At 46.1% G+C, this 19,286-nt stretch overlaps 1 protein-coding gene across 2 annotated transcripts; it reads right to left on the bottom strand.

Annotated features, from left to right (window-relative positions):
- Window positions 1-1,535: 1,535 nt before the first annotated feature.
- ZNF671 (zinc finger protein 671) lies at window positions 1,536-18,193 on the bottom strand. 2 transcript variants are annotated; one of them, XM_007175415.2, is made up of 4 exons: window positions 17,878-18,193; window positions 4,803-4,929; window positions 4,068-4,190; window positions 1,536-3,452 (listed from the first exon to the last, which is right to left on the bottom strand). In XM_007175415.2, exons 1-4 carry the CDS (start codon window positions 17,947-17,949, stop codon window positions 2,239-2,241), a joined length of 1,536 nt encoding a protein of 511 aa, XP_007175477.2. In that variant the 5' UTR covers window positions 17,950-18,193; the 3' UTR covers window positions 1,536-2,238. The 2 variants fall into 2 exon arrangements, 1 of the variants encoding a protein (XP_007175477.2); XR_009006195.1 differs by lacking the exons at window positions 1,536-3,452; window positions 4,068-4,190; window positions 4,803-4,929 and adding an exon at window positions 12,732-12,978.
- Between the last annotated feature and the right edge of the window lie 1,093 nt (window positions 18,194-19,286).

Genomic DNA, 19,286 nt, shown 5'->3' with positions numbered 1-19,286 from the left:
AGTTAAGCCACAGACATCTGAGTGGTGAACTGTGGCTTGAGGAGAGCTCAAGTCAGAAGATACCAGCAGGGATTTTTTTTTAAACTTATTTATTTATGGCTGTGTTGGGTCTTCATTTCTGTGCGAGGGCTTTCTCTAGTTGTGGCAAGTGGGGGCCACTCTTCATCGCGGTGCGCGAGCCTTTCACTGTCGTGGCCTCTCTTGTTGCGGAGCACAGGCTCCAGACGCGCAGGCTCAGTAGTTGTGGCTCACGGGCCTAGTTGCTCCGCGGCATGTGGGATCTTCCCAGACCAGAGCTCGAACCTGTGTCTCCTGCATTAGCAGGCAAATTCTCAACCACTGCGCCACGAGGGAAGCCCAGCAGGGATTTTTATGCCCTTCTGGGAACAGTTGAGCCAGACTGCATAAACATTACCATTAGCAATCAAAGTGACCCTAGTGTTGTCACAGGATTTTTGGATATTAAACAACACAAAATAAATCCCGCTGTCCTTATCTTAGCAAAGGGTCAAAGCCAGATATTCAGAAGTCCCTAGAGATAAAGCTAGAACTTTTCCAGTCCAGTTTTAAACAAATTCTACGTTACATGAAACAAATGGACAATATATCAAAATTTGTGGGATGCTGCTGATATAGTACTACTTACAGGGAAACTTACAGAATAAATGACTACATTAGAGGGGGTTCTCAAATAAATGACACAGTCCACCTTAAGAAAATAGAAAGGACAAGCTAAATCCTACAGGTAGCCCTATAATAAAGCTCTTTCAACGAGAGTCACCAAGAACACTGGATAAGTCACAAAACCCACATCTCTGGAATCCTAGATCTCCATTCTCTCAACCATTTTCCTGCCTGCACAGCAATAGCCTTGACTTGATTCACTGAATCTAAGGGAATCCACAAAATGTTTATAGATTGTCCTGCAAGTGATCTTGACCAGAGGAGAGATAATAGCTCTGGAGGTCCTGACAATTTCTGTACCATCTCATCCTACACAGCCATAGCATAGGAATATCTTAGCAGGTACCTCTAGCAGGTACATCCCTCTAGGGTGTTGTAATCTCTCCAACTACTTATTATTCACACCCAATGTTTCTGAACCATATGGTTTCCACCTGGCTCCTGTAGGTCTTCCAGCCAGTGACACCTGTCTACTGAATTCTGAACTCAGGCTCTTGGCAGGTACCAGAGGCCAGCTGCCTCTTAATAATGCTTGGGAATACAAAACATTCTATAGGAACAAGGGACCAACTGCTCCTCTTCATACTTACTTATGGACCCACAAATAAAACTAGCCTCCAGGCCACATGGTATGTCTCACAGAGCCCTGAAATCATTCCTAGAAGGTCTTGGGTAGCAATGCAAATTGGGCCAAAAGTGGACAGCTATTCTTTGCCATCATGCTGTCCTCTCTGAAGCACAGAAAACCAAGGATTCCCACAAAATCTGTTTATCATTTCATGCTGGTAGAACACAGTTGTGTCGTCAACACACTCCACACAATGAACAGAACCCTCAAGATTAAAGGCAGCTCAGAGTAAGGACTTTATTATTGTACAAACACGAGCAAATGTGGGGCACAGAGTTCCAGGGCTGCAGGACTTGGAGACTGTATACATCCACAATGAGACAAAGAAATCCACGAAGGTAAATCTCTGCAAGCTCCCTGGAGAGCCCATCTTAGGAGCTGATTCTTTCCACACCTAAACCAGTCAAAGGGTGAAAATGAGGCCACCTGTAGGCCACTGAGGCCAGTCATGACTCCTTCCAGGGACTGGGGAGACGGCAGAGGTCTGCCTGACTAAGCTTGTAACTGACACACCCTGTAGGACTTTGCCAGATGGGAACAGCAGGATGCCTTCTACCACCGGGAAAGGCACTAGACAGTTTAGAAATGTGCAGCTCCTGAAAGCACCTCACGTGCGCGGCACTCATCAGGAATCTTCCTGTTGTGGATGTTCATATGTATGAGGTTTCACTTCTGACTGACGGCTCTCTCACAAAACCCACGTTCAGGGCTTCACTCTGGGGATAGTTGTTAGGTTGAACAAGGAGACAGCACATTCCCTGTACTCTAAAGCCTTTGTCCAGCATGGATTTCCTGTGCCGAATAAGGTTTGGCCTTTGGGTGAAGGCTTTCCCATGTCTGCTGCACTCACAAGCACTGCTAGGTATTCTCAAGTGTACAGTAAGTTGGGAGCACTGGCTAAAAGGCTTCCCACACTCACTGTACTCTCATGGCCTTTCTCTAGCATGAGTCCTCTGGTGGAGAACAAGTGTGTGTCTGCGGTTGATCTCCTTCCCACGCTCCCTGCACTCAGAAGGCCTTTCTCCAGTGTGAACCTTCCAGTGCCGAATAAGGTTTGGCCTTTGGATGAAGGCTTTCCCACATCTGCTGCACTCGTAAGGCTTTTCTCCAGAGTGAACTTTCTGGTGCTGAACCAGTTTGGAGATGCAACTAAAGGCTTTCCCACATCTGCTGCATTCGTAATCACTGCTATGAATTCGCCAGTGTACGTTAAGGTGGGAGCTTTGGCTGAAGGACTTCCCGCACTCCCTGCACTCATAAGGCCTTTCTCCAGTGTGAGTCCTCCGGTGCAGAACCAGTGTGTGTCTGCGGTTGAACTCTTTCCCACACTCGCTGCACACGTAAGGCTTTGCTCCTGTGTGAACCTCCTGGTGTCGAATGAGGTTAGACTTGCTGCTAAAGAATTTTCCACAGTTACTGCACTGATAGAGCCGTTCACCTGTGTGAACTCGCCTGTGTTCAACAAGGCCAGAGACTTGTCTAAAGAACTTCCCACACTCACTGCACTCATAAGGCCTTTCTCCAGTGTGTACTGTCTGATGTTTAAAAAGGTCACAGCTTTGGCTAAAGAATTTCCCACATTGGCTGCACTCATAAGGCCTTTCTCCAGTGTGGATTCTCTGGTGCCTTGCAAGTGTGTCTTTCCGAGTGAACACTTTCCCACATTCACTGCATTTATGAAGCTTCTGTCCAGTGCTAAGGGCTCCCCCAAGCTCAGTGCTCTTATGGGGCTTCATTCTGTCATGAGAAACCTGGTGCTGAAGGCCACAGGTGGCTGGCAAGTCCACTCTGCCCTCACCGTGTATGTAGGTCTTCTCTGGCACATAGATTCTGCAGCTTTTCACAGTGTCCCTGCCCTCATCCCTCCTGAAGAATTTCTCTCCACTGTGCTGCTTGTGGTGCTGATGAAGGTCTGTGCTGAAACAGAACTGCTTCCCATGTGCCTCACATGTGTGTGGTTCCTGCCTGGCTTTCCCCCGTGGGTATTCAGTCAGGTGTAGGAGGTCTTTCAATATTGGGCCAGATGTGTCACATGGGTGTGTCTTCAGACCTGCCACAGGACTCCTGAACTGTGACACTCCTTCTAAATAAACACTCTGCTCAGAGGAAACAGCCTCAGCCTCCACTCCACACCAACAACCTGAAAGCAGAGAAGTGCTCAATGAGATGTATGTTGACTTTGAAGGAGGGGACAACCCCATCATAAATGTGTCTGACACACCGAGGATAAGTCCATGGGACTGTTTACAGGACAGAGAGGCAGGGACAGGTTGAGGAAGGGATTGCTATGCAGTGCGGGGCCTCTGAAGGTCACAGAATGGGGGAGGCCTCCTGAAGGCAAAGACATGAGGACAGAATGAGGACAGAATACAGCAAACAGCTTCCAGTAGGACGTTGGCTGTTGAGACAGGCGAGTGCTAGGCAGAAGGGCATGTCCAGGCCCAGGAAACTCCAATCACAAGCGAGCAGCTGGTGTTCAAAGATTACTGAAGGATATGTGCACATCTCGTGACACATTAAGTGCAGGCCAATGTTGCAGACGAATGCAGAGTGAGCAGTAAGGAGGAATGGGTGCAAGGTGGATGCCAGGGGCTAGAAGTCAGACTAGAAATAAGTCACAGTGTCCAGAATGGAGAAGGACAGGTAGAAACGCTGTGTGGCCACAGGCCTTGAAATCAAACACAGGTGGAAACAGTCGATATCTCTGGATTTGACCCCAACCTTGACATCATGCCCTTCCTTGGTGTCCACTCACCAGGTCCAGGTCCCTTCTGAGCCTCTTTCTCTGTGGCTGGAGTCATATCCACCTGGGCAGGCATCCAGGGCTCTTCCCCTTGCTCTAGCTGTGTGACTAAATGTGATCTGGAGGATGCAATTCCTAAGGGAAACCCAGCACTGGTGAGTACTGGCTCAGAGCAACCCACCCTATGACAGACCACAAGTTAAAAAATAATAATTATTACTGGGACTTCCCTGGCGGTCCAGTGGTTAAGACTCTGTGCTTCCACTGCAGGGGGCGCGGGTTCAATCCCTGGTCGGGGAACTAAGATCCTGCATGCCACACTGCTCAGCCAAAATAATAATAATAATTATTACAAAAAGAAGCATGAAGGAAGCATCCAAGGGTCTCCATAAGTAGTGACTATGTGAGTGCCTGTAACTCCTGATATAATGGAGCCCCAGACAATGTCACCTGGAGGAAGGGGGCAGAACCTTGGGCACGGAGGTGTCATAATTCTAGACAGATTCACCAGCCTAGAAAGTGACCAAGACTAATGGGTTCCATTGGGAAAACCATGTCTTGTGACCCCCAAACCTTTGGCTGCGTGGCTTCGGGGATGCTCAGTAAGAAGTGAGGACATGCCATAGAGCATAGCCCTGGCAGCCATGGCACCTACTCCAGGAAACATAGCAAGAAAGCAGTGTGGGAAGGACAAAGCGGTCCCTGCGGGAAAGGAGAAAGGAGATGGAGTTGGTGTGAGGGTCTTACCCAGGGAGGCTAAAAGTGCAAAGTTCTCCAGCATCACATCCCGGTACAGGAGTCTTTGATCCTCATCAAGTAGCACCCATTCTTCCCAGGAGAAGTACACAAACACGTCCTCAGAGATGGCACAGCCCTGCAAAGATGGGGACAGCAAGGTCCATGAAAAGTGTCTCAAGTGAGTATCCCCACTCTGCCTACCCACAACAATGTCCTGCTCACCCATGTCCCGAGAACCCCAAGTCAAATGAAGTACCAGGCATTGATACCATCGGTCCTTGCTCTCTCCTGACTACTCCCAGTGATCACTGTGTCAGCCCACAGCAACAACAAGCAGGTTGGGAGATAGATGCCATTTAAGCTCTGAGCCTAGCCCAGTTCCCCTGGGGAACCCCATAGCATACTTCCTGGACATACTTCCTAAACCTGGGTTCACTCTTTTCACTTAAGCCCCGAACAACAGGGTCCTAGGACAATCAGTTTACACTCCCTCCTCTCCTGCACATCACTCTTTGGACCATGCCTCCCTCATATCTTCAGCTACCTACAACCAACTTTCTGGCCCACACCACAGACATCACCCTGGACTCCCCAGATGTCACTCTGCACACAGCATGGAGAGAACACTTGGCAATACAATCAGGATGCTATCTTGTCCCAAACCTCCAGTGGCCCCCACTGCCAAAGCACCCATTCCTGCTTTAAAGCCCTCCCAATCTGGCCCTTTTCCTTTCTTCAAATCACAGGCACCCAGAACCACATGCACACCTCAGTTACTCTGAGCCCGCTTCCATTTCTCAGTTGTACACTGTATTAAGTTTCCTATTACTGCTGTAACAAATCACTAGTAGCTCGGTGGCTTAAATCAACTCAAATTTATCATCTTACATCTGGAGGTTGTAAGTCCAAAATGGGCTTCACTAGGCTGAAAATCAAAATGTCAGCAGGATTGGGACTTCCCTGGTGGCACAGTGGTTAAGAATCCACCTTCTAATGCAGGGGGCCTGGGTTCGATCCCTGGTCAGGGAACTAGATCCCACATGCATGCCACAACTAAGGAGCCAGCGAGCCACAACTAAGGAGCCTGCCTGCCGAAACTAAGACCAAAAAAAAAAAAAAAAAGATGTCAGCAGGATTATATTCCTTCTGGCAGCTCCACAGAAGAATCTGTTTCCTTAGCTTTTCTAGCTTCTTTTTTTTTTTTTCTAGCTTCTTAAAAACCTCCTGCATCCTTGAGTCCTTGCCCCTTCCTCCATTTGCAAAGTCAGTAACTATCATTCTGACATCTATTTCATTCCTCAAATCTCCTTCTTTGACTCTGATCCTCCTGTGATTACACTGGGTCCACAGGATAACTCAGGATAAACTGTCCATCTCAAGATCATTAGCTTAATCACACATATAAAGTCCCTGTTGTGGGACTTCCCTGGTGGTGCAGTGGTTAAGACTTCACGCTCCCAATTCAGGGGGGCCTGGGTTCGATCCCTGGTCAGGGAACTAGATCCCACATGCATTCCGCAACCAAGAGTTTGCATGCCACAACTACTGAGCCAGTGAGCTGCAACTAAGAAGCCAGTGAGCCTCAACTAAGGAGCCTGCCTGCTGCAACTAAGACCCAGCACAACCAAATAAATAAATAAACATTAAAAAAAAAAAGTCCCTGTTGCCATGTGAGATAACACATCCAAAGCTTCCAGGGATTAGAAAATGGACATCTTTGGGAGGTCATTAAGCTGCTTATCACATACATGTTGTCCCCATACCAGTCACAACTTTCCTACACCTAATTATCTGAAAATTAACTTTACAACAGACTTCCCCATTTCAGTGGCTGGCATTTCCATCCTTCCAGCAGCTAAACCCAAAGCTTTGGGTCATCTCTCCCTTACTTCCTTCTCTCACAATCCACTTCAGAAAATAAAATCAGCTCTAGTAAAGTAACAGCATGAGAACACAACCTCTTGTGCCACCTTCACAGCAATCACTCTGGTACAGCCCATCAATGTTCATTTAGACTACTGCAGTAGTCTCCTCCCTGATTTCCCTGTGGTGTGACCATATATAAAAGTAAAATTCTCACCTATAACCTCTGCAGCAACTGAACCAAAATGGTCAGAACTCTCATAAAAACTGCCTTCTTGGGACTTCCCTGGTGGCGCAGTGGTTAAGAATCCTCCTGCCAATGCAGGGGACACAGGTTCGAGCCCTGGCCCGGGAAGGTCCCGCATGCCGCAGAGCAACTAAGCCTGTGCGCCACAACTACTGAGCCTGTGCTCTAGAGCCCGTATGCCACAACTACTGAAGCCCGTGCCCCTAGAGCCCATGCCCCGCAACAAGAGAAGCCACCGCCATGAGAAGCCCGCGCACCGCAACGAAGAGCGGCCCCCGCTCGCCGCAACTAGAGAAAGCCCATGCACACCAACAAAGACCCAACGGAGCCAAAAAATAAATAAGTATATAAATTTATTTAAAAAAAAATAAAAAACTGCCCTCTTCCCTTTTACACCCACTTCCAACTTAGGAGCCAATCAGCTTTCCCCCTCCCCTGCCCTCGAGCCTCAGCTAAAGGCAAGTGATGGTGCCCAACTCCCTTGCTATTAGCAAGCTCTGAATAAATGTGAATAATTTCCACACCTACCATCACTCCGTCTCCACCATCACTCTAGCCCTTCACTGTCTGTTCTCTCTGCTGCCAGAGGAAGCCTGCTGAGACTCTGCTCCACATTCCCCATGGCTCCCATCACCCTCAGAATAGAGGCCAAGACCCTCAGCTGGCCATTTCAGGCCTGAAACCTGTCCCCATGTTGTCTCCCCCAGAAAGGAAAGAGACTAATGGTTTGTTGGACACTCACAGCTCAGCTTCAACTCCAAGCATCTGAACATGCCTGGGATGCCTTTCATCCCTCATCTCTCTGGGTTCTACAGGAACCTCTCCATGTAACGATGGCTTAGACTGAGCCTGCCTCCTCAGAGCCTGCAGACACAATTGCTGGGACAGGGGAAAGCAAAGACACATAATCCCACATATTGGGAAGGTGAGGGCTCAGCTATCAGCTTGGCCACTGTCACTGGAGCCTGTGGGAAAAAGGGATGGGAACAGCCCATATCACACCAGGGGATGGAGGTGCTATTCCCGTCTCCAGGATTCTACACTCCCAGAAACGAGATGGGGTGCCGGAAGCTCTGCCCCAAAGTGAAGTGCTCACAGAAAAAGGCCCCTCTCTTGGGCCATGATTGGCAAAGAGCTGACATCTTGTGGCACTGAGAATTCTGGGTACTGCAGTCCCCACCTCGACACCAGGTGCTGAGGGGAAGCCCGTGGTCAGAAGGTGGAAGGCAAAGGAATCATTTATTGAGCGCCTACTGTCTTAGCTTGCCAGTTGCTCCCAAGCCTCAGGCTGCATCTCACACCTCAGAGTCTCTGTAACTGGATGAGGTTGGTACCAAACCCGAGCTCGGCTGCTCGCCACTCGAAAAGCCAATACTCGACAAACAAGTGTTTGTGGAAAAGGAAAAGTTGCTTTATTCAGGAGGCCAGCAATCTGGGAAGCTGGTGGACTAATGTCCTAAGACCATCTCCAAGTTGCTGGTTAGGAGACAAAGGTTTTAAAGGCCATGTGAGGGAGGGGCTGCAGGGTGCATGATCCGCTTGTGCTCAATTCTCAGATTGGTTGGCATCAAGGTGAAGTTTCGAGCATCATCAATCTTCTGGTTTCAACCGGTCTGGGGTCTACGTGCTTGTGGTCAGCAGTTTTCCTCCGGTGGGGGTCGGCTTCGTATAAAATCTCCAGTGGGCGCTTCATATCCTAAGCGTGATACGACGCTGGCTGTTTTGGAGGTTCACAGCCTGCAAATCCCAGCCTCATCCCTCCGAATTTGGGACCCAAGGCTAGCAGTTTCACCTCCATGTTGTGAAATGTAAAATGAAGATAAAACCTCCTTTGCAGACCTCTGTGAAATTGTTTAAATATTCCTCAAACATAAACGTCCATTCACCAAAACAGCAGAAAAAAATAGTGCCCATACCTTGGTGAGGTTAAGTATCAAGTGCTTAAACCAGTGCAAGGTGCACGATTAATGCTGAATACATGGTCCTCATCATCACAAACCTGGGCTCTCAGGTACCCATGTGGTAGGAGGTGAGTCAAGGCTGCCTACTTGCAGAGTTATGGGCAGCGTCTGTCAAAATTCACATACACATACCCTGAACCTACGAGTAGCCTTAACAGGAATGATTTAAAATTTTACAGGATGGCAGTGTACAATCTGTGCCATTTAAAATTATTTCAAGAAAAAAATAATCACACATACAGAGTGACGTTATCAATTTCAGGTAGGCAGTTGCACTAGGGATATGTTCTAGACAAGATGATTCAAGATTTACAGTTTAAGAAATATTTTCCCGGGACTTCCCTGGTGGTCCAGTGGTAAAGAATCCGCCTTACAATGCAGGGGATGAGGCTTCGATCCCTGGTCAGGGAACTAAGATCCCACATGCTGCAGGGCAACTAAGCCCATGCGCCACAACTACTGAGCTCATGTACCTCAACTAGAGAGCCTGCGTGCCACAAACTACAGAGCCCACACGCTCTGTAACCCGCGTGCCACAACTACAGAGCCTGCGCACCACAATTAGAGAGAAGCCCGCGTGCCGCAATGAAAGATCCCGCATACCACAACTAAGACCCGACGTAGCCAAAAATAAATAAATAAATAATCTGGAAAAAAAACAAATTTTTCCCTCAGGAGTAAGTACAGCCTAGGGTTGTAGCATAATTCTTCTATATCTTACTTTCAAATTCAAAATCTTTGAACTTGCATTAGAACCAATCATGTCGTGTTTGGCTTCAAATTCAATGCAATCTAGCACATGGTGTCCAGTGTCTGACTTCATGGGCTGAGCTCTAGGGGGAGGCTTACCTGGGTTTGCAGCTGGTAACCCCATTACTGATTATAGTACCTTAGGCAGAAAGCCTCACTTCTCCAAGCTTCAGTCCCCTCATTTCTGAAATGGGGAAATAACACTATTCACAGCACATGGTTTTTGGGATTATTACCTGGGGAATTACATGACATCTTCTGGTCATTCTTCCAACAGTGCTGCAAACCCTTCACAATGGAGGACAGAAAATGACTCCTGACCATCCACATTCTCTTGACTTGATTCAGAGGATTTCAGGTGCTCAATTCCTCCAGGAACCAGAACCTCACCCCCAACAGACGCCCCCTCCCCCAACTATCCTCAGGTAAACTGGCTCCAGGTGCATCTGTGTAGTAAGTGGAAGCTCAGCCTGAATTCCCATGACTCAAGCTTATCAGATTCCGTCTCCAACAGGATTCCACCACTTGATACTGGGGTCCAAAGTGAGCACTAAACCCTGGGAAGAGGGAAAAAGTGCAGTCACTGAATTCTATGGAAAAGATTGCTCCATTTGTTTAGGTCATCTTTAATTTCCCTCAGCAGAAGTGTTTTTGTAGATTTCAACTAAACTTTGAAGTTTTCAGTAATACTGAAAAAATAACTTTGTAGTTTTCAATAAAATACTTAGGGGGCTTCCCTGGTGGCGCAGTGGTTGAGAATCTGCCTGCTAATGCAGGGGACACGGGTTCGAGCCCTGGTCTGGGAAGATCCCACATGCCACGGAGCAGCTGGGCCCGTGAGCCACAATTGCTGAGCCTGCGCGTCTGGAGCCTGTGCCCCGCGACGGGAGGGGCCGCGATAGAGAAAGGCCCGCGCACCGCGATGAAGAGCGGTCCCCGCACCGCGATGAAGAGTGGCCCCCGCTTGCCGCAACTGGAGAAAGCCCTCGCACGAACCGAAGACCCAACACAGTCAAAAATAAATAAATTAATTAATTAATAAAAAAAAATAAAAAAATAAAAAATAAAATAAAATACTTAGGAATGAATATAATGAAAGAACATGTACGTTTCATTATATTCATTCCTAAGTATTTTTTTAATGCTATAGGCTTGTAAATTTTGATCAATTTTTGCTTTCTGTGTATTGTCAACATATAGAAGACAGTTTACATCTATATCCCTGTCTACCACACACATGTGTATTTATACATATATATAAAGAGAAAGAGAACTGTACACAGCACTTTGCTACATTCAGTTATGCTAGTGAGTCTTCTGCATCAATTGATATGATGTGATTTTTCTTCTTTTTTTTTCTTTAGCCTGTTAATATGTTGGATAACATTCTTTGCTCTTCTAATATTAAACAAACCTGGCACCACTGAAAGAAATCTCTCTTGGTCATGGTATATAATTCTTTTTACACACTGCTGAATTTTATTTGCTAATACTATCTTAATGATATTTATGTCTATTTTCATGAGGATAGTTCTAAAATTTTCAGATGTCTTACAATTTTCTTTACATTCTATTTTTTTTAATTAATTGATTTTATTTATTTATTTTTGGCTGTGTTGGGTCTTCGTTGCCATGCGCAGGTTTTCTCTAGTTGTGGCGAGAGGGGGCTACTCTTCGTTGTGATGCGCAGGCGTCTCACTGCAGTGGCTTCGCTTGTTGTGGAGCACGGGCTCTAGGTGCGTGGGCTTCAGCAGTTGCAGTACGCGGGCACAGTAATTGTGGCTCACGCGCTCTAGAGCACAGGCTCAGTAGTTGTGGCGCACAGACTTACCTGCTCTGCGGCATGTGGCAGGCGGATTCTTAACCACTGCACCAGCAGGGAAGCCCATCTTTACATTCTATTATGTGTTCTGTAAAGACAGTTGTATTTGGTATGCAGTTCTAAGATATCAGTGTGTTTGTATATCTTGTCATATGCCTGATAATCACCTTGATTCCTTCTTCCATTGATTGCTCCTATTTTGGTCATTTAGGTTGGAGTTGTATTTGTTGTTCTAACTAATGCGATTTCCTTCTATGCCCTGTGTGTTCATCCCTTGGCAGTTTTAGACATTGGAGATATAGTCTTTCACTCTTTAAATTTTGGCTGTCATGGGCTTTACAGAATAGAAGCCTGAAATTCTAAAAGAAATATATTCATTAATTTTCGACACAATATATTTTGCTTGTTACTGATACATTTAAATTGTTCTTGTGACTTCCCTGGCAGTCCAGTGGTTAAGACTCCATGCTTCCAACACAGAGTACACAGGTTCAATCCCACATGCTGCATGGCGTGGCCAAAAAAAAGTTTAAAAAAATTATTTTTGCCTGTTTCACTAAAATATGCTCCTAATTTATCTTCTATTGGTTTCCTTATTTCTTTTACTCTTTGATACTTAACAGTTCTTTAAAATTTAAATGTCTGTGGATTTTCTAGGATATTTTAAAATTTCTAATTTAGTTTTGCTTTATTTAGAGAATATATTCTACATTGCTTCAATTTTAAAGCTTACTGAAAATTATTTTATGTCCCTAGCATTTGGTTTATCTTGGAGGAATGTACCATGTGTACCTGAAAAGAATGTGTATTCTGCTATAGACTGGAGTAATGTTTTATACATATCTACTGAATCAAGTTAACTGATGATGTTGGTCATGTCTTGTATATCCTTACGGTTTTCCTGCCTATTCTATTAATTATTGAAAGAATTTTGAAAGCCTATTCTCAGGCACAAATACATTTAGCATATTCATTCATTCATTCATTTATTTATGGCAACACCACGCGGCTTGTGGGATCTTTGTTCCCTGACCAGGGATACAACCTGTGCCGCCTGCAGTAGCACAGAGTCCTAACCATTGGACCGCCAGGTAATCCCCCATTTATCATTTTAAAATCTTCTTGATTTAAATTACTTGTTTAATAAGATGTCCCTATGTTATCTTTGGTAATATTATTTTTCCTGAAGTTGATTTCTTCTTATATTAATATAACCTCTCCAACCCTCTTTTTAAAATTTATTTATTTATTTATTTATTTATTTATTTATTTATTTATTTATTTATTTATGGCTGCATTGGGTCTTCGTTGCTGCATGCGGGCTTTCTCTAGTTGCGGTGAGCAGGGGCTACTCTTCATTGTGGTGTGCAGGCTTCCCATTGCGGTGGCCTCTCTTGTTGCGGAGCACAGGCTGTAGGTGCATGGGCTTCAGTAGTTGTGGCTCGCAGGCTCTAGAGCTCAGGCTCAGTAGTTGTGGCGCATGGTCATAGCTGCTCCGTGGCATATGGGATCTTCCCGCACCAAGGCTCGAACCCGTGTCCCCTGCATTGACAGGCAGATTCTTAACCACTGTGCCACCAGGGAAGTCCACCTCTCCAACCCTCTTATGGTTAATATTCATGTCTTATTTCATTCCATTCCTTTTAGCATATACTTATGTTTGTAATTAAGGATCATTTACTATAGGTTGCATGGAGTTTGCCCATACATTTAATACAGTCTGACAATCACTCCCTATAATTTAAATATATGAGATAGTTAAAGCAAAAAAACTGAAAAAAAAATTGTGGGTACAAATGTATAACTTACTCGCTCTTATCTATCTTCTTAGAAAGGGATAAATCAGACAAAGAATAAGCATATAAATGATATTAATAATAAAACATTCAGAAGATACACATTCATCTTGATTTTACACCGTTGAACATTTGAAAAATTACATTCACTAAGGGAAAAATGAAGCCACAACACAGATCACAAGTTTTATGAATTCTCTATGAATATATGTATATTTGTTTACTAGAGCAGTATAATAATACGACTTATATCAAGAAATACGTATTTGGTCTTTTAATTTTTAATTTTTAAAATAAATGTATTTATTTTTGGCTACGTTGGGACTTTGTTGCTGTGCGCGGGCTTTCTCTAGTTGCGGCAAGTGGGGGCTACTCTTTGTTGTGGTGCACGGACTTCTCATTGCAGTGGCTTCTCTTGTTGTGGAGCACGGGCTTCAGTAGTTGTGGCTCGCGGGCTCTAGAGCGCAGGCTCAGTAGTTGTGGCGCACGGGCTTGGTTGCTCCGCGGCATGTGGGATCTTCCCGGACCAGGGCTCGAACCCGTGTCCCCTGCATTGGCAGGTGGATTCTTAACCACTGTGCCACTAGGGAAGTCCCTGCATTTGGTCTTTGTCCAGGTTTTGGGCACAGAACTCCTAAAACCTTAGGTATTTCCTAAGTGAGACGAGCAATAAAAATGCCCTTATGAGGTTACTTTGGGAAAGCAAAAAAGGATGGCGGGGCTGGTTTCCAGCAGAACCAACCACATGATTAGAGGGTTGGAACTTTCAGTCCTGCCCCCTGACCTCTGAGGGGGTAGAGCGGTTGGAGCCTGAGTTCAATCGCCAATGGTCAAGGATGTAATCAATCATGCCTATGAAATGAAGCCTCCATAAAAACCCAAAAGAATAGGGTTCAGAGAGCTTCCAAGTTGACGAACATATGGAGATGCAGGAAGAGCAATGTGCATGGGAACTCTGCACCTTTTCCCCATACCTTTCCCTGTATGCATCTCTTCCATGTGGCTGTTCCTGGGTTATATCTTTTTATAATAAACTGGTAATCTACTTAGTAAAATGTTTCTCTGAGTTCTGTGAGCCACTCTAAGAAAATTGATTGAACCCAAAAGGGAGGCTGTTGGAACCTCCAATCAGTTCAGAAGCCCAGGTGAAAACATGGACTTAACGACTGGTGTCTGAAAGGGTGTGTGTGGGGTGGGGGGAGTCTTATGGGACTGAGACCTTAACCTGTGGGATCTGATGCTACCTCTGGGTAAACAGTGTCAGAATTGACTTGAATTATAGGACACTCAGCTGGCGTGAGAGAATTGCTTATTGGTGTAAGAAAACCCACCCATACACAATGGAATTGGTGAGACCATAATCTTTAGCAGCCTTTCTCAAATGGGGTTCCATGAGAGAATTTGTTCCCACAGAAAATGATTTCAGTGGATACTGTCTTAAATACCCCAAGGAAAGTACATGCCTAAGACCAGTCTAAATGCATAGAAGAATCATCAGTTCACTACCTACAATGAATTCCTTGGGAAAGTAATGCTTAATTCTCTCATAAAATCTCTCTCATAAATTCTCTCATAAAATTGGATAGAGTATACAAAGGGAGAATAATATAGGAATTTCAATAACACAAACTGTTTTTCCTGGCTGTTTTGTAGCTCATAAAGAAAATCAGAATAATATCACCCCAAAATATGCCTCTTTGACATAAAAATTATTTTGAGCTGAAGGCAGTGAGAAACAGCAAACATAGAAAAAGCTCCCCTTTTTCTACCTAAAGGCAAGATATAAATTCTCCTTTTATTGGAGACAGATTTTTCAGCCCAGAGACTGGCACCAAAGGAATCTGCAATCAAATCACACAATATTAGGTTCCTCCCCCGTATTTACCTTCTCAGTTTGCTGCCCTTGGAAGCCTAAAACTGCTTTTCTTCGTTCTGTCATTTCTCTACAAATTTACTCTTCTTTTTCGAAGATACTAATATAAACTAGAATTCTAAGCCACCAATTCCAGTTACTTTTGGTTTAGGTTTCTCCCATGTGTTGTGTGCTGCACATATTAATATACTGTTTTTCTCATTAGTCTGTTTTTTTCTTAAAGAGACCCATCTGAAAACCTAAGATTGGCAGAGATAGAGTTTTGCCTCTCCTACGCTCATTAAAATTACAAATAGTATACAGAAGTGTGGGCAGAAACATTTCCTGTGTTGGGACAACTTATGTTAGAGGAATTCTTTGGTAGGAACTTCCTGTGAGGCAAGAAGCCTGTCCTCCTTGGAACATTTAGTCAAAAACAAGGAGAGGGACTTCCAGTGGCTACGACTGCACTCCCAATGCAAGGGGCCCGGGTTCGATCCCTGGTCAGGGAACTATATCCCACAAGCCGCAACGAAGATTGAAGATCCCGCCGCAACTAAGACCCAGCACAGCCAAATAAATAAATAAATAAATAACAAAGAAAAAACACAAGGAGGCACCCCAATGTCCACTGCAGCACTATTCACAATAGCCAGGACATGGAAGCAACCTAAATGTTCATCAACAGAGGAATGCATAAAGCTGTGGTACATATATACAATGCATTACTCAGCCATAAAAAGGAACGAAATTGGGCTATTTGTAGAGACGTGGATGGACCTAGAGACTGTCATACAGAGTGAAGTAAGTCAGAAAGAGAAAAACAAATGTATATTAACATATATATGTGGAATCTAGAAAAATAGTATAGATGATCTTATTTGCAAGGCAGAAATAGAGACACAGACTTAGAGAACAAACGTATGGACACCAAGGGGGGAAAGGGGTGGTGGTGGGATGAATTGGGAGATTGGGATTGACATATATACACTATCGATACTATGTATAAAATAGATAACTAATGAGAACCTGCTGTATAGCTCAGGGAACTCTACTCAGTGCTCTGCAGTGACCTAAATGGGAAGGAAATCCAAAAAAGGGGGGACATATGTCTACATATAGCTGATTCACTTTGTTGTACAGTAGAAACTAACACAACACTGTAAAGCAACTACACTCCAATAAAAATTAATTAAACATACACACACACACACACACACACAGGCTGGGACAATCTATCATATGGCATTTGAGGGATTTTGTGGCTTTGGCAAGACTGAGTAAAGTGGAATCACTCCTGGCACTGGAGGAGCTTTTCAGTGTGTGTTTCTCTTAGAACAGGTTGTTCAAAAGCAAGGGTAACTGTCATCAGACAGTAATTTTACGACACCCCATCTTCTGCTGCCAGGCCAGGTTCCTTGTGCCCTACAAAGCATTCTCCTCATGCAGACACTGGACAAACAGAATGCCCCTCCTTTGTGGAGGGAAGTCTCAGAAATGCCCACCCTTTCCCCCCCCGCCCCCGCCTCCATCCACAGCCCTCCTCTCTCACCCCAAAGACCATTTGAAATAACATACTTAAGATTGCTACCCATGGGACCTCCCTGGTGGCGCAGTGGTTAAGAATCAGCCTGCCAATGCAGGGGACACATGTTCAATCCCTGGTCTGGGAAGAGCCCACATGCTGCGGAGCAACTAAGCCCGTGTGCCACAACTACTGAGCCTGCACGCTAGAGCCCACGAGCCACAATTACTGAGCCCACGTGCCACAACTACTGAAGCCCGTGCGCCTAAAGCCTGTGCTGCGCAACAAGAGAAGCCACCACAGTGAGAAGCCCGCGCACCGCGACAGAGAGTAGTCCCCACTCGCCACAACCAGAGAAAGCCCATGCGCAGCAACGAAGACCCAACGGAGGCAAACATTTTAAAAATAAATAAATTTATATAAAAAAAAGACTGCTACCCCTAAATCTGATCTCCAGGCCTTGACCTAGTCCAGACCACTCTCTACACCCTGTGGACATCTCCAACCCAGCCCCTTCTCCAGAACGCCAGACCTTCCAGTCCAGCTGCTCATGTGACACCTCCACTCTGGACATCTCAGAATCAACCATGTCCACTCTGAAACCTGCTCCCTAGTTTGACTTCCTGATTTCCATTTTCAAAATGTCCATGAAAACAAAAAAACAAAAAAATTTAAAACTTGGTTTTTCACTTACTATCAATCACAGCCTCATCTGATGCAGGAGGAAATGTTGGCGGTGGTATCTTTAAAATATATCCAGAACCTGATCACTTCTTCCCCCTCTCCTGGCACTCAAGTCCATCCACCGTCAAAACATTCCTTGAAGCCGCTGCAGTAGCCTCTTTACCAATCTCCACGCATCCATCCTCACATTCCCTGCCCCAACCTAATCTGTTTCGCCCAGCGCAAAATGTGGGATACTTTTAAAATCTCCACTCAGATCAAGTACTCCTTCTATTCGAAACTCTTATGGCTCCCAGAACCCTCAGAATGAAAGTACAACTCCTCAACCCAGGTGTGACTCCTCACATCCTGCTCGGTGCTGACACGACCCGGATCCCCGATCTCCCCAATGCCTCTGGCTCAGTCCGACCTCCAAGCTTTTGCACCTGTCGGTCCCTCTGCCTGTCCCCCTCTCACACGCGCCACCGCACTGTCAGAAACAGGAACCCCACAATCCCGGACACCGGGCCTGGGCTGCAGGCACAGGAGCAGGCACCCCGCACTCGGCGCTTTAGTGTCTGGTGGGGTGGAGGAGGAGCGTGTACCTGAGGGGGGTCCCTCAGCGCGGCCGCCGCCATCGGAGTCTGTGGGCGGAGTGCGCCGGGAGAGGCAGGCATTCGGGTTGAGGACGTGGATACCGCGGTCCCAAGCCCCGCCCCGGCGGCTGGGTCACCGCAGGCGTCGCCACCGCCGAACCTCGTCTCGCCTCCGAGCGGCGGGGACAACGCCTCCTCACGCGTCTTCCCAATTCCTCCACCCTCGGTCCAGACCAAGCATTCAAGAGCCCCGTAGCGCGTAGATCCTCACAACAAGCGACAAAATGTCTGGTTGCGCCTAAGATGCCAGAAGTCCCGCTCCGACGTCTTCCGCACGCACGGAAACGCCCCTCTCCCGGGCCTTCATTGGAGGTGTGGCGCAGAGCCTTCTGGGTAATGTAGTTCTTGGTGAGCCATCGGCCTAGGGACAGGTTCAGGGCCTGGGCCTGGGCTCCTGGGGAAAGGCAGGGTACCACAAGAAGGGGTTTGTAAGTGGCACCCCTAATTCCTGAGGATGGGGCGGGGCTTAGCTCCTCTTCAAGGGCCCGCACGCAGATTCCGTGGATTGCTGTCTGCACTAATTAAAGAAATGTTTGGAGTCATATTATTTCAGATAGTCCGGAAAGCTGCAAAACCAAAAGGACACACCACACCAAGTTTCTCTCGTCCATTCATACCTGGGAGCTAGTAACCATTACCTTGTTGCCTTTTAAATACATTCTAGGGACTTCCCTGGTGGTCCAGTGGGTAAGACTCCACGCTCCCAATGCAGGGGCCCTGTGTTCCATCCCTGGTCGGGGAACTAGATCCCACATGCATGCCACAACTAAAGAGCCCGCATGCTGCAACTAAGACCCGGCGCAGCCAAAATAAATAAATAAATAAAATTTTAATGTTAAAAAAAAATACATTTGGACTGAAGCTTTAGGTTCAGTGTTGTTACTTTCAGTTCTGGTTAGGGACAAGAGAGGAAATATTCCAGACAGGGCCATGGAGTGGAAGAAGAGAGAGGGATGTTGAGATACTCTGGAGCCAGTAGATAGATTTCCTCAGAAAACTTTTCTCCTACCTGTATAATCAGTGATTGTATTCATCCCAGGAAGCAGCACTTTTTTCCAAGTAATATTTCTTACTTGGTATACTGAGACGGGCTGGGACCTGGGACGCTTTGCTGGGACCTGGGACCCTCTGCTGCAGTGCTGCAGTGCTTGCACCTGGACACACCTCTCCTCAAGCAACAAAATACGACGAAACTGTATGGGACTGAAAATAACTGCATGCACGCGCGGTTGGGGCAAATTCTGGAACCAAAAGATACAAAGAGACCAAAAAAACCCAACTGCCACTTTTGAAGGGCCTGGAGCAAAAACAGGGTGTTGGGAGCAAAAGCAGGGTACTGTGCAAGGCCCCCTGCACAC

The sequence above is a fragment of the Balaenoptera acutorostrata genome, chromosome 19 (assembly GCF_949987535.1).
Source record: "Balaenoptera acutorostrata chromosome 19, mBalAcu1.1, whole genome shotgun sequence".
In the NCBI taxonomy this organism is placed as follows: domain Eukaryota; kingdom Metazoa; phylum Chordata; class Mammalia; order Artiodactyla; family Balaenopteridae; genus Balaenoptera; species Balaenoptera acutorostrata.
Note: the sequence above shows the minus strand (reverse complement) of the source record. Positions and strands in the feature narration are given on the sequence as shown.

Excerpts from the sequence above, each read along its gene's own strand:
- ZNF671 (XM_007175415.2), bottom strand. The coding sequence starts at position 17,949 with ATGCCTGCCTCTCCCGGCGCACTCCGCCCACAGACTCCGATGGCGGCG. Across the intron at positions 4,191-4,802 it reads TGCACTTTTAGCCTCCCTGG|GAATTGCATCCTCCAGATCA; the intron begins GTAAGACCCTCA and ends GGTTTCCCTTAG. Across the intron at positions 3,453-4,067 it reads TCAGAAGGGACCTGGACCTG|GTTGTTGGTGTGGAGTGGAG; the intron begins GTGAGTGGACAC and ends CTCTGCTTTCAG.